At 49.2% G+C, this 14,968-nt stretch overlaps 1 protein-coding gene across 1 annotated transcript in view; it reads right to left on the reverse strand.

Moving 5' to 3' along the window:
• Nucleotides 1-14,968, reverse strand: part of cwf19l2 (CWF19 like cell cycle control factor 2) — a 38,436-nt gene continuing 23,468 nt past the window's right edge. The window contains exons 11-20 of the mRNA XM_046293420.1: nt 13,724-13,841; nt 11,760-11,849; nt 7,929-8,057; nt 7,543-7,680; nt 1,512-1,724; nt 1,304-1,420; nt 1,022-1,177; nt 862-942; nt 551-652; nt 1-436 (exon numbers count right to left, since the gene is read on the reverse strand). Of these exons, the coding sequence (XP_046149376.1) occupies nt 296-436; nt 551-652; nt 862-942; nt 1,022-1,177; nt 1,304-1,420; nt 1,512-1,724; nt 7,543-7,680; nt 7,929-8,057; nt 11,760-11,849; nt 13,724-13,841 (1,285 nt within the window). The 3' untranslated portion in view covers nt 1-295. The remainder of the gene's footprint in view (nt 437-550; nt 653-861; nt 943-1,021; nt 1,178-1,303; nt 1,421-1,511; nt 1,725-7,542; nt 7,681-7,928; nt 8,058-11,759; nt 11,850-13,723; nt 13,842-14,968) is intronic.

A 14,968-nucleotide genomic window follows, 5' to 3' on the forward strand; every position in this document is an offset into this window, starting at 1 on the left:
GAAAGCATCATATTCATTTATTTTTAAGATAGTAAAACAACGTATCCCAACATACACAACAGTTGTACATCAGCTTTTAAAATAGTTATTTTATGGCCTTCTGCCCGTATTTAATCAGAATAATCTCAGAGTAAAACAATGTGTTGACAGGATCAGAGGATTATAAAGCAGACAGCCCCTTGTCTTCTGAGACTATGACTAACGCAGAAGGGGGCTAACGCCATATGGCTTGCAGTTACATCTACTGTATATTTTCAGGGGCTAAGGGTTTATTGAGATGTGTTGGTTGGTTGGTTCAGCTGTCCGTCTTGGTGCAGTCGAAGGGTTTCCACCACTGGGAGAACTCAAGGACTTTCTTCCGCTGGTCGTCAAAGTTCTCTCTGATGGACTTCCTCCATATCCTGGGCTCCACGTCCAACATCCCCCCAACAATCTCCTGAAGAGGGGAGAGGAGAGGAGGGAAGAGGAGAAGGATGGGGAAAGGAGGGAGAAGGTTTAGAGTGACACAGTGGACAGTAAAAGCACCCCATAGAGGTTATAGTTCACTGACCTTGCCAAAGTAGTGGGGGAACTTGTGTTCGTTTTCAATGACGTGAGCAAAGCCCCCCTGAAGACCAAAGTCTACTGAGAAATATGGCAGACCCCGCGGCACCTGGCACAGAGAGAACACAACCGTCAAACACACTCACAGAATACACGCCTCTAGAAACACTCTCTCAGGGGCTGAGACAGGCACCTGGTCCTGGAGCTTGGTAGAGGGAGAGAGGCATGCAGGAAGGGAGGGACAGACGGGGAGGGAAGAGGGATGAAAACATTTCAGGAGTGAGGAAGAAGGAACAAGACGATGGAGGTATAACTCACAGCGTGGCGGATGTCTTTGGAGGAGAGATCCACTACCTTCTTATTCATTGCCCACTCCTCATCACATTCCATGATGGCTTTCTGTAGGACACACGCAGTATTAACCCAGACAGCTCATCTATTCTATAGATGGTTTCTATAGGAAGATACACAAACACACCTTAAAGTAGATAGGAGCCATGTCTCCCAGTTCTCTGGGTAGAGGGATACACTCCAGGACCATGTGCTGGCGTCTCTTTGGGTTCATGTGAGTCTCCATAAACACACAGTCCTGATCCTGAGACTCAAACATCTGCACCAGCGCCCTGCGGAACACCTGCACACAGGACAAACACACAACGTCACACACAAACTCACAATCTCTGCTTTCTAGACCAATCAGTGAAAATCGGAAAGGTGGGAGGGCATGTCTAGTCTGTAGTAGAGTTTTTGATTGGCTGACCTGGATCTCGGCCCACACGTCCTCATCCAATCCAGTGGCAGAGCAGTGGTGTTGCAGTGGAGTGATCAGACAGTGACCCTCTGTCAGAGACACACCCCCAGGCAGGCTCAGATACACCTGCGGAGACACACACCCAGTCAAAAAACAGACACCCCAATCTGACACCACAAATCCCAATGGGCCAAACTCTCCTTCCCTACTTTCTCACCTTGGTTCCTATGGCGATGAGCAGGTGTTTCTGGAGCTCGGGGTTGCTGAAGCAGTGATGGCATTTCTCCATGGTAACGGCCAGTCGCCTGTGCTCCGCTATGGCTCTGCTCCTCATCCTCTCCTCATCCCGCCCCTCGCCCTCTCTCTGAGCCACGCTGGAAACAAACATGTCATCCAGGGTGTAGTTGTCATCGTCTGTCTTCCCCATCATCTGAGAGAGAGAAATGTGTTTGTTTGCCTAAAGTGTGATCATTTACATAGCATTTTGATTTCCTCATGAGTCGGTGCATGGCCTTGAGTTACATTTTCCCCACACACACACACACACCACACACACACACACACACACACACACACACACACACACACACACAGAGAGAGAGACCCAAAGGGCTAATCAATCAGTCTATCAATACAAATCCATATTGCTGTAGCCGGGTCAGTTAACAGACGTCATTGCTGTAGCTGAATAAACATCACACTAGAGAGCATCGAACAGCGGGCGAATATTCCCACTATTCACATCGCACACAGAAACAAGATAATAGGGTTCTTTGAAAAGTTTGTGTTGGTTCAGTTGTCAGAACTAAGTGTTGCTTCTAGGATTTTCTCTTTATGGCAGTGACAGAGAGGCGTCTCCATGGACACAGGGTGAGCCGTTGGGATGTCGTGTCTCCCCACACTGTCCTGACTGATTGACAGGTCTGGGTCTGTGTGAAAGCAGGCCTAGGTGTGTGTACAACATGTCCATCTAGTCTATTGTATGTGTGTGAGCATGATGTGTGCAGTCCATCACCTTATCACCCATGAAAACCCAACACCCCATTGGGTAGGCAGAACTGCATCACCCATACCAAACCTCTACCAGTGCCTCCCTTCAGGGGAGAAGACTCTAGAACAGGAACAAAAGGCTGATCTAATATTAGATACAATTGCTCTACTCCAATTCCAGCACTAATTTCCTCTCTCTCTCTCTGACAAAGCAAAGGGGAGACACTCGCTCTAGCTAAAGCTGCTTACGGATACTAAGGCAGAGATGTGATAAGTGCATGTTTGACTGTGTGTGCTGGGCCAGTGTGGGGCTTATATTGCTAGCCTTCACTCGGTGGATAATGAATCAATTACACACACACAGACCTGTGGTTAATTGCCACACCTCAATGCTGGAATTTTAGACAACTCCTACCTGGGCCACACGCACACATGTACCCTACTCCCTGAATGGGACTTTGCCTTGTTTAGATTGAGCAACAATGGTGGAACAGGGAACCAAGGAAGTGCAAACAGCAAATGCTTCTGGAATCTGAACGGTTACAATATAGAAGGTATAGGGAAGAAAATACGCGTATTAGCAATATATATCCTCCTGGCCCCTGGCCCCATTAACGACAAGCTATCCTACCCTGGCCCCATCCTACCCTGGCCCCACGACAAGCTATCCTACCCTATCCTACCCTGGCCCCATTGGCCCCATTAACGACAAGCTATCCTACCCTGGCCCCTGGCCCCCTGGCCCCATTAACGACTAGCTAACCCTGGCCCCATTAACAAGCTATCCTACCCTGGCCCCATTACCCTGGCCCCATTAACGACTAGCTATCCTACCCTGGCCCCATTAACGACTAGCTATCCTACCCTGGCCCCATTAACGACTAGCTATCCTACCCTGGCCCCATTAACGACTAGCTATCCTACCCTGGCCCCATTAACGACTAGCTATCCTACCCTGGCCCCATTAACGACTAGCTATCCTACCCTGGCCACATTAACGACAAGCTATCCTAGGACATGGGTGGTGGTGTTGAGACAATGACTTTCTCTCCATGCACATTATAAATATAACAATTATTAGATGTAGTATATGTATAGTCACTATGTCATGGTAACTGTAATTGTATTTATAGAGTCTAGTCCCTGCTAAAGGAGAGTGTGTGTGGCGTTAATGATACAGCCCACAGAGAGTGAGCTAAAAAGGTGCAACTTTGTCGCTTTCATTTTGAATCGCCATGGCAACTCCGATGTCTCCAAGAGTTTATTAATAATGCTCCCTCTCCCTCCCCCCCTCAGCCCTCTCTCCATCCCCATCTCAACCTCATCCCTCTCCACCCCCAATCTATCCTCATCCCCCATCTCTCCCTCCCCATCCCCCATCTCTCCCATCCCCCTATCCATCTCTCCCCATCCCCCTATCCATCTCACCCCATCCCTCCCCTATCCATCTCTCCCCATCCCCCATCCATCTCTCCCATCCATCCCCATCCATCTCTCCCCATCCCCTATCCATCTCTCCCCATCCTCCCAATCCATCTCTCCCCATCCCCCTATCCATCTCTCCCCATCCATCTCTCCCCATCCCCCCATCCATCTCTCCCCATCCCCCATCCATCTCTCCCCATCCCCCATCCATCTCTCCCCATCCCCCATCCATCTCTCCCCTCCCCATCCATCTCTCCCCATCCCCCATCCATCTCTCCCCATCCCCCTATCCATCTCTCCCCATCCCCCCATCCATCTCTCCCCATCCCCCATCCATCTCTCCCCATCCCCCATCCATCTCTCCCCATCTCCCCCATCCATCTCTCCCCATCCCCCCATCCATCTCTCCCCATCCCCCATCCATCATCTCCCCATCCCCCCATCCATCTCTCCCCATCCCCCTATCCATCTCTCCCCATCCATCTCTCCCCATCCATCTCTCCCCATCCCCCTATCCATCTCTCCCCATCCCCCTATCCATCTCTCCCCATCCCCCTATCCATCTCTCCCCATCCCCCTATCCATCTCTCCCCATCCATCATCTCCCCATCCCCCTATCCATCTCTCCCCATCCCCCTATCCATCTCTCCCCATCTATCTCTCCCCATCCCCCTATCCATCCATCCCCATCCATCTATCCATCTCCCCATCCCCCTATCCATCTATCTCTCCCCATCCCCCCCTATCCATCTATCATCTCCCCATCCCCCATCCATCTCTCCCCATCCCCCTATCCATCTCGCCCCATCCCCATCCATCTCTCCCCATCCCCCTATCCATCTCTCCCCATCCATCTCTCCCCATCCCCCTATCCATCTCTCCCCATCCCCCTATCCATCTCTCCCCATCCCCCTATCCATCTCTCCCCATCCCCCTATCCATCTCTCCCCATCCCCCTATCCATCTCTCCCCATCCCCCTATCCATCTCTCCCCATCCCCCTATCCATCTCTCCCCCATCCCCCATCCATCTCTCCCCATCCCCCTATCCATCTCTCCCCATCCCCATCCATATCTCCCCATCCCCTATCCATCTCTCCCCATCCATCTCTCCCCATCCCCCTATCCATCTCTCCCCATCCCCCTATCCATCTCTCCCCATCCATCTCTCCCCATCCCCCTATCCATCTCTCCCCATCCATCTCTCCCCATCCATCCTCTCCCCATCCATCTCTCCCCATCCATCTCTCCCCATCCATCTCGCCCCATCCCCATCCATCTCTCCCCCCATCCATCTCCCCATCCCCATCCATCTCTCCCCATCCCCCTATCCATCTCTCCCCATCCCCCTATCCATCTCTCCCCATCCCCCTATCCATCTCTCCCCATCCCTCCCCTATCCATCCCTCCCCCCATCCATCTCCCCATCCCCCTATCCATCTCTCCCCATCCCCCTATCCATCTCGCCCCATCCCCCATCCATCCGCCCCATCCATCTCGCCCCATCCATCCCGCCCCATCCATCTCCCCATCCCCCATCCATCTCCCCGCCCCTATCCATCTCGCCCCATCCCCCATCCATCTCTCCCCATCCATCTCGCCCCATCCATCTCTCTCCCCATCCATCTCGCCCCATCCATCTCGCCCCATCCATCATCTCCCCATCCATCTATCCATCTTTCCCCATCCATCTCGCCCCATCCCCCTATCCATCCTCCCCATCCATCTCCCCCATCCCCTATCCATCTCTCCCCATCCCCCTATCCATCCTCCCTATCCCTCGCCCCATCCCCCATCATCTCTCCCCATCCCCCTATCCATCTCTCCCCCCATCCATCCCCCATCCATCTCTCCCCATCCATCTCTCCCCATCCCCCATCCCCATCTCTCCCCATCCATCTCCCCATCCCCCCATCCATCTCTCCCCATCCATCTCTCCCCATCCATCTCTCCCCATCCATCTCTCCCCATCCATCTCTCCCCATCCATCTCTCCCCATCCCCCTATCCATCTCCCCTGACAGTGTGGTGCCATGACAACAACCTCTCCCTCAACATGACCAAGGAGATGATTGTGGACTACAGGAAATGGATGGAGGATCGAGCACGCCCCCATTGTCATCGACGGGGCTGCAGTGGAGCAGGTTAATAAGAGCTTCAAGTGACTCTGTGACCATATCTCCAACAAACTAACATGGTCCAAGCACACCAAGACAGCTGTGAAGTGGGCACAACAAAACCTGTTCCCCTCAGGAGACTGAAAATATTTTGCATGGGTCCTCAGATCCTCAAAAGGTTCTAGAGCTGCACCATCGAGAGCATCGTGACTGGTTGCATCACTGCCTGGTATGGCAACTGCTCGGCCTCCGACCGCAAGGCACTACAGAGGGTAGTGTGTACGGCCCAGTAAATCACTGAGGCCAATCTTCCTGCAATCCAAGACCTCTATACCAGGTGGTGTCAGAGGAAGGCCCAAAACATTGTCTAAGACTCCAGCCACCCTAGTCTGACTGTTTCCTCTGATAACGCACGGCAAGTGGTACCGGAGTGCCATGTCTAAGTCCAAGAGGCTTCTGAACAGCTTCTACCCCCAAGCCCTAAGACTACTGAATATCTAATCAAATGGCTACCCAGACTACTTGCACTGCCCCCCCCCCTCTTTTTTACACTGCTGCTACTCTTTTATTATATATGCATAAGTCACTTTAATAACTCCACCCACATTACCTCAATTACCTCGACTAAACGGTGTCCCTGCACATTGACTTACTGTGAGACTTACTGTACAGAAACACAGGAAGGACATATTGAGGAGTTATAGTGATGCTGGCGGTCTCTCAGTGGGGGGCTCCCAGGCAGTCCCTCTAACCTGTGAGGATCTCCTGAGACAACTGAAGCTGCGCAACCTCAATGAGTATCTGGGGAAGTGGGTGTCTATTGCTGACAGTTCAAATAGTTATGTGGGTTAGTCAGGAGGCCAACAGCACAGTGCCTGAATCACAGGAGGCTGCTGACTGGAGGAAGGCTCATAATAATGCCGGAATGGAGCTAATGGAATTAAACACCTGGAAACCATGCGTTTGATGTATTTGATACCATTGCACTTTTTCAGCTCTAGCCATTACAACGAATACATCCTCCACAATTAAGCTGTCACCAACATCCTGTGGCCTGGATAGAGGTCTCAGTGCTGGTCAGTACTCAGAAGGCTTGATGTCATCCAGTTCTATCACATAGGAGGACACTGCTTGAGGACAACGTTTAACTTGACAACAGCTGGACCTCAGTGATCCCTGCACCCAGTCCTGACATCCTCCTGACAACGTGCGCAGTTTCCTCACCCTGCAGACAGACACTGAGGCTGCCCTACAACGTAGGAGAAGGGAGCTCACTGCTGCCTAACTGGAATTCTACATTTTATTGTTTCAATTCCAGAGAGAGGGGGATGGGGAAGGTTTAAAAACAATATATACAAGAATTGTATAAAACACATTTTTTTTTTTACAGATGCTAGGATAATGAGTAGTTCCCTCCTCGTCCCTGATTGGGTAGCTACCCACTACGGTGTTCTGCTGTAACCGAGGATTACTTAACCCAGAAAACCTGGAAATGGTCACTGATAAAGCAATGCCAGTCTTGACAGGGAAACAAACTCTACCCTGCTAGTGGTTCTGCAGTATGGACTCTAAATGACCTCAAATAAAACGCTGATTAAGACCAAAAAAATAAAGTGGTCCAAAACTCTATGGTGTTCTAGGTTGCCATATTGGTGTATTAGATGAGCACATTTACATTTTACAGACAGGACAGGTTGTTTGGAGCGAATGCAGCGTACCTTGCCAGCCATGCGTGCGTAGAGGGAGTTCTGGTCCTCTGCAGAGCTCATCTTCTCCCTGCGGACCATCTCATGAAGACCCACACTGTCATCATCCTGGAAGTATCTTATACGCTCCCCATCCCTGTGGGTCTCAATCTGACCAGGGGAGAGAGACACCATTAGAATACTGAAAATATCACTCTTTCCCCATCCACCTTGTGTAACCAATAGAGAATATACTTCAGAACTGTTTACATAAGCACAGTTCATCTGAGAGGGAGGGGAGACTGTGTTTGCATTGTTGATGGGGCAAAATCAATTTGGGATACACCTCTTTACTCCCAGGCAAGTCCAGACACCGTAACCTCATCTCTCACAACCTATCATAAACACATACTGCTCACCCCCTTCTTTTTCCTACGTCTTCCTCCGGGCTCCTGGGGTTCCGAAGAGGCATTGACCGGCCAGGCGCGACCCGATTGGTCTGTTCTGAAGAGAAGTACTTCCTGGTCCTCCTCTGTTTGACCTGGAGCCTGAACAAACAGAGGGGAAGGGTTATGGAGACGAACATAGAACAGAAAAACATATGCAAACCCGATTGATCACATAGCAGACAGTATAGAAGCAGTGCATTCATATTCTACAGTAAAATAAAGAATCCATTATTATTTATAAGGGGAACACGACAGTGGACAGGGCAGTTATTTCATAGCTGGGTTAGCTTAGAGGAACACTGACCGTACACACAGAATAACGGCACACTGATAATACCCTAACGTAGACAAACAAGAAAACAGTAAACATGTTGTCCCCCACGAATGACGCAGCCCACCCGGGCCAATTATCGACAACAATTCGAGCTCAAACAGGACAGGGATATGCTTGTACAAAGTTTGGAATTTCAGTTGATTACTACAGTGCCCCCTAGGGCCTAGCAGTGTCATTTTGTAAATGCCAGATCTCTATGGCAAGATGCATCATTCACACAAGTTTTTGTCAAAATCAGGCCAGTGGTGAGATATTGAATGTGACTAACGTACTAAAAGATGGCGACAGATGCATAGTTCCCCCTCCGATGTTGTTTAAGCCCTCCATGGTGAAAGTATAAATAAGCAGAAGAAAAAGGACAGAGCCCTCCACACGACCTCTCCAATCAGTATTGAAAGAGAGAGAGCGCGGTAAGTAAATTGTCTCGTATGACTGCCGGGTGTATCACTAACCATGATCACAAAAAAAGGCAACAGTAAACATGCAGTCCCCCATGAATGATGCTGTGCCCCCCTGAGGATATTTACAAAATGTCACTGATTATCCCATCTCTATGGCAAGATGCATGTGCCAAATTTCAGCACTGAGTCAAACAGATCAAGAGATAAACATGTGCCTGTGTTTGCAACATGTGTACCAAATTGTGTTCCAATACGAAAATCCTTGACTAATGTATATGCATTTGTGCCAGACCACGCCCACGTGAATGTTTATTGGTCAATAGTGGCCATGTTTTTTTAGGTACTAGTCTGAAAATATTGCATTGAGAGACCATTGTCCATCGATGTCACATATCAAATGTTGTGGAGATCGGTCATTAGGTGCCAGAAGGTGTGTTTTCTACAAAAAACTTTTTGGGGAAACCCATCATGGCAGACTATAGGTCTCCTGAGGCATGTGTGAGGAGATGGACTTATGTACTGAATTTCATGACTTTAGGTCAAACGAGGTGAGGAGAATAAGTATATAAGGGAAGTGTATAAGTATATAAGGGAAGTATATAAGGGAATAAGCTATATGACGTTGAAAGGTTACGCACCTTTCAAAGTCTGCATTTTAGCGCCACCATCTAGCCAATCGGTGTCATTTTGTAAATGTCAGATCTCTATGGCAAGATGCATCATTCACCCAAGTTGTGTCAAAATCAGGCCAGTGCCGTCAGACGTCGCTTGTGACTATGTACAGATGGTGACCGATCCACATTCCCCTCCCTGATTTCATCGTGGGGGACAATGAAGAGTGTGGAATAACACCAACAGCCCCACCCTCACTGAGGAGTTTTAAGAGATTATAGCAGATCTCACCGAGAGAGGAACAGTAATACATTAGCCTACTTATCCATATACGTATTCCTCACTTGCGGAAATAGAAGCAACACAGAAAAACCTAAACTGAGGAGAGGTGGAGGGGGAGGGTTCAAAATCAGACAGCTCATTAGAGTAGAGTTCCCTAACAGTCGGACCTCTGACCATACATTCAAGAAAAACAAGTGGGCCCAGCTGAATCCAGTTTGTGATCCCTGCACTAAAGGGGTTCATTCAAAGCTGATATGACAGAGAGGGGAGCGAGGAAAGAGAGAGGGGGGAATAGGAGAGGACATTCAAGGCTAGCGAGAGAAGCTCAAGAGACATAGACAGCTTTGATTGACACCGCTAACCATAGACACGGGCCATAACCTTTCCAAAAAAAACACATAGGCAAGTCAAGCGTTTCACTGAAGGTCTGATCATTGAAAACCACCCATAACCCCTCTGTCATTACAAACTAAAAACAACTCCTACAATAAATTCACAGAGTTGTAAACAAACCACAAATTAGGTGTGTAATACTTCACCCAGCAGCTGAATAAACACGTGGTTGTGTTAATAAGTGGTTGTGGGACATTATGACCATGTAGTGAGCACTAGCCAGCCAAGACAGCGTGTTCAGTGCAGCATTAGGCTGCCAAGGCGGCGTGTGCAGTTCAGTGTTAGGCTGCCAAGACCGCGTGTGCAGTGCAGCGTTAGGCTGCCAAGACGGTGTGAGCAGTTCAGCGTTAGGCTGCCAAGACCGCGTGTGAGCAGTTCAGCGTTAGGCTGCCAAGACGGTGTGAGCAGTTCAGTGTTAGGCTGCCAAGACGGTGTGAGCAGTTCAGCGTTAGGCTGCCAAGACCGCGTGTGCAGTTCAGCGTTAGGCTGCCAAGACCGGTGTGAGCAGTTCAGTGTTAGGCTGCCAAGACGGTGTGAGCAGTTCAGTGTTAGGCTGCCAAGACGGTGTGAGCAGTTCAGCGTTAAGCTGCCAAGACGGTGTGAGCAGTTCAGCGTTAGGCTGCCAAGACGGTGTGAGCAGTTCAGTGTTAGGCTGCCAAGACCGCGTGTTCAGTGCAGTGTTAGGCTGCCAAGACGGTGTGAGCAGTTCAGCGTTAGGCTGCCAAGACGGTGTGAGCAGTTCAGCGTTAAGCTGCCAAGACGGTGTGAGCAGTTCAGCGTTAAGCTGCCAAGACCGCGTGTGCAGTTCAGTGTTAGGCTGCCAAGACGGCGTGTTCAGTGCAGCGTTAGGCTGCCAAGGCGGTGTGTGCAGTTCAGTGTTAGGCTGCCAAGACCGCATGTGCAGTTCAGTGTTAGGCTGCCAAGACCGCGTGTGCAGTGCAGCGTTAGGCTGCCAAGGCGGCGTGTGCAGTTCAGCGTTAGGCTGCCAAGGCGGCGTGTGCAGTTCAGCGTTAGGCTGCCAAGACGGCGTGTGCAGTTCAGCGTTAGGCTGCCAAGACGGCGTGTGCAGTTCAGCATTAGGCTGCCAAGACCGCGTGTGCAGTTCAGCGTTAGGCTGCCAAGACGGCGTGTGCAGTGCAGCATTAGGCTGCCAAGACTGTTGTTTTGAAGGTTCCTCAGCTTTGAGTGTGTAAGATTCCTCACGCCTGGTGGAATATGGATGATGCAATAACAGTGGTACATTTTAGCCACTGTATTATTAGTGGAGATATGAGCTCTCTGTTAGGATAAACCCATACCAGGGCAGAAGAGACCACTAGAGTATATACATCTGATGGGGGTAGATGTGTGGGAAGTGGAGATACTCCAGAATACTAGAGTATATACAGTTGAAGTCGGAAGTTCACATACACTTAAGTTGAAGTCATTAAAACTCATTTTTCAACCACTCCACAAATTTCTTGCCAAAACTATAGTTTGTTAACAAGTCGGATAGGACATCTACTTTGTGCATGACACAAGTCATTTACCCACCAATTGTTTACATACAGATTATTTCACTAACAATTCACTGTATCACAATTCCAGTGGGTCAGAAGTGACTGTGCCTTTAAACATTTTGGAAAAATCCAGAAAATGTCATGGCTTTAGAAGCTTCTGATAGACTAATTGATATAATTTGAGTCAATTGGAGGTGTACCTGTGGAGGTGTACCTACTACCTTATCCTCTTGGCTCCCTGACGGGTAATGCCTGTCCCTCCCTATACACCTCTACTCACCCTGTCCGATTTCCCAGGTTGCTGTGCGGCACGATTCTCCTTGGCATTACGGGCTGATTCTAGCTGGGTCTTCAGTTTCTCCATCAGAGCCTAAAGGTGACACACATTTAAAAACTTCACATGTTCCTTGACTGCACCCCACCCACACTAATGATGTCAGATGTTGCATGTGTGGATTCCTCGTACACAGAGTACTGTTTCTCCATCCATGTCACACAGAATAACATTTAACAACCTCTCCTGATTGTATTCCACCATTACAAGAGGCTGATAGTAGAATCACTGATTGAACACAACACAGTAGTCTGGTGTCCTTCACCGCGGCTGCCCTTCCCATGAGTCTAAATATTACAGCCTACTGGATAACAGATGTTCTCACCACCTTCTAACCCTCTGTCTCATGACAGGGATGTGGACAATGTGGAAAAGTAGCAGAGGAAGCCAATGAGTGTGTGTGTAGTAGTAGTAGTATGTGCCTGGCCCATCTCCATCAGGCCCTTGTCAACTAAGAGGAGCTGGCTGTGATTGGACACTGTCAGAGCAGACATTGTGATGGAGACACAAGTGGCTCAGGTAGTGCAGCTCATCCAGGATGACACATCAATGCGAGCTGTGGCAAGAAGGTTTGCTGTGTCTGTCAGCGTAGTGTCCAGAGAGACAGGCCAGTACATCAGGAGACAGGCCAGTACATCAGGAGACGTGGAGGAGGCCGTAGGAGGGCAACAACCCAGCAGCAGGACCGCTACCTCCGCCTTTGTGCAAGGAGGAGCAGGAGGAGCACTGCCAGAGCCCTGCAAAATGACCTCCAGCAGGCCACAAATGTGCATGTGTCTGCTCAAACGGTCAGAAACAGACTTCACGGGGGGTGGTATGAGGGCCCGACGTCCACAGATGGGGACGTTTGGCATTTTCCAGAGAACACCAAGATTGGCAAATTCGCCACTGGCACCCTGTGCTCTTCACAGATGAACGCAGGTTCACACTGAGCACATGTGACAGTCTGGAGACGCCATGGAGAACGTTCTGCAGCCTGCAACATCCTCCAGCATGACCGGTTTGGCGGTGGGTCAGTCATGGTGTGGCATTTCTTTGGGGGGTTCGCACAGCCCTCCATGTGCTCGCCAGAGGTAGCCTGACTTCCATTAGGTACCGAGATGAGATCCTCAGACCCCTTGTGAGACCATATGCTGGTGCGGTTGGCCCTGGGTTCCTCCTAATGCAAGACAATGCTAGACCTCATGTGGCTGGAGTGTGTCAGCAATTCCTGCAAGAGGAAGGCATTGATGCTATGGACTGGCCCACCCGTTCCCCAGACCTGAATCCAATTGAGCACATCTGGGAAATCATGTCTCGCTCCATCCACCAACGCCACGTTGCACCACAGACTGTCCAGGAATTGGCGGATGCTTTAGTCCAGGTCTGGGAGGAGATCCCTCAGGAGACTTTCCACCACCTCATCAGAAGCATGCCCAGGCGTTGTAGGGAGGTCATACAGGCACGTGGAGGCCACACACACTACCAAGCCTCATTTTGACTTGTTTTAAGGACATTACATCAAAGTTGGATCAGCCTGTAGTGTGGTTTTCCACTTTAATTTTGAGTGTGACTCCAAATCCAGACCTCCATGAGTTGATAAATTTGATTTCCATTGATAATGTGTGTGATTTTGTTGTCAGCACATTCAACTATGTAAAGAAAAAAGTATTTAATAAGAATATTTCATTCATTCAGATCTAGGATGTTATTTTAGTGGTCCCTTTATTTTTTGGAACATTGTATAAAATTAATCGTTTGCTTTGATCAAGGAGAGAGAGAGAGAGCCGAGGGACCTGATATGCTAGGAGAAGGGCCTATGGGCAGGGGTGTATGGAACGCATTTAGAATGGGTAATTATGTGTGTATTTTTTGTGTGTGACTAGGTAGGATGAGGAGATGCAACACAGCGATCATGTGGATGACCTCACCGTGTTACCCATAATCTCTGCCTTCACCAGCCTGGCCCCCAATTTGTTCATCTCTTCATCTGTGAGGATCGGTACCTCTTCCTCCTCCTCACTCAAACTGTCACTACTGCTGTCAGATCTGAAGACACAGGGATGAAGTTAAATGAAGCAAAGACAACAAGGCGTACACATTGTAAACATCAGAGACCTGTGTGTGTTCCAGGGATGTCCAAGAGGTTCTACTAACTGTAGTCTTGGCAGCATGGGAATAGACACACCGATCCATCAGGACATTATAGCTGTCCCAGCACTCAACTGCATACAAATAAACAGCTTGTTCTGTTCTCTTCTCCACCGATGGCTCCCTCTCTCCCTCCATCTCCACCCGTCGCTCTTTCCGGTCCATTTCCCTGCTCTCTTCTCCACCGATGGCTCACTCTCTCCCTCCATCTCCACCCGTCGCTCTTTCCGGTCCATTTCCCTGCTCTCTTTCACCCTCCATCCATCTCTAACCACCTCTCCCTTCCCCCTCTTTCTGCCATGTTCTTTCTGATGGCCGTCTTGTCTCAGAAACAGTCTTCTTCTGTCTCGTTCCCTCCAGATTGTTTCTCTCTCATAGATTACCTACCCTTGTTATCCAACATATTAACCTACCCTTGTTATCCAACATATTAACCTGCCCTTGTTATCAACATATTAACCTGCCCTTGTTATCAACATATTAACCTGCCCTTGTCATCAACATATTAACCTGCCCTTGTTATCAACATATTAACCTGCCCTTGTTATCAACATATTAACCTGCCCTTGTTATCAACATATTAACCTGCCCTTGTTATCAACATATTAACCTGCCCTTGTTATCAACATATTAACCTGCCCTTGTTATCAACATATTAACCTGCCCTTGTTATCAACATATTAACCTGCCCTTGTTATCAACATATTAACCTGCCCTTGTTATCAACATATTAACCTGCCCTTGTCATCCAACATATTAACCTGCCCTTGTTATCCACATATTAACCTGCCCTTGTCATCAACATATTAACCTGCCCTTGTCACCAACATATTAACCTGCCCTTGTCACCAACATATTAACCTGCCCTTGTTATCAACATATTAACCTGCCCTTGTTATCAACATATTAACCTGCCCTTGTCACCAACATATTAACCTGCCCTCGTCACCAACATATTAACCTGCCCTTGTTATCAACATATTAACCTGCCCTCGTCACCAACATATTAACCTGCCCTCGTCACC

Source organism: Oncorhynchus gorbuscha, linkage group LG13, assembly GCF_021184085.1.
Source record: "Oncorhynchus gorbuscha isolate QuinsamMale2020 ecotype Even-year linkage group LG13, OgorEven_v1.0, whole genome shotgun sequence".
NCBI classification, from domain to species: Eukaryota; Metazoa; Chordata; class Actinopteri; order Salmoniformes; family Salmonidae; genus Oncorhynchus; species Oncorhynchus gorbuscha.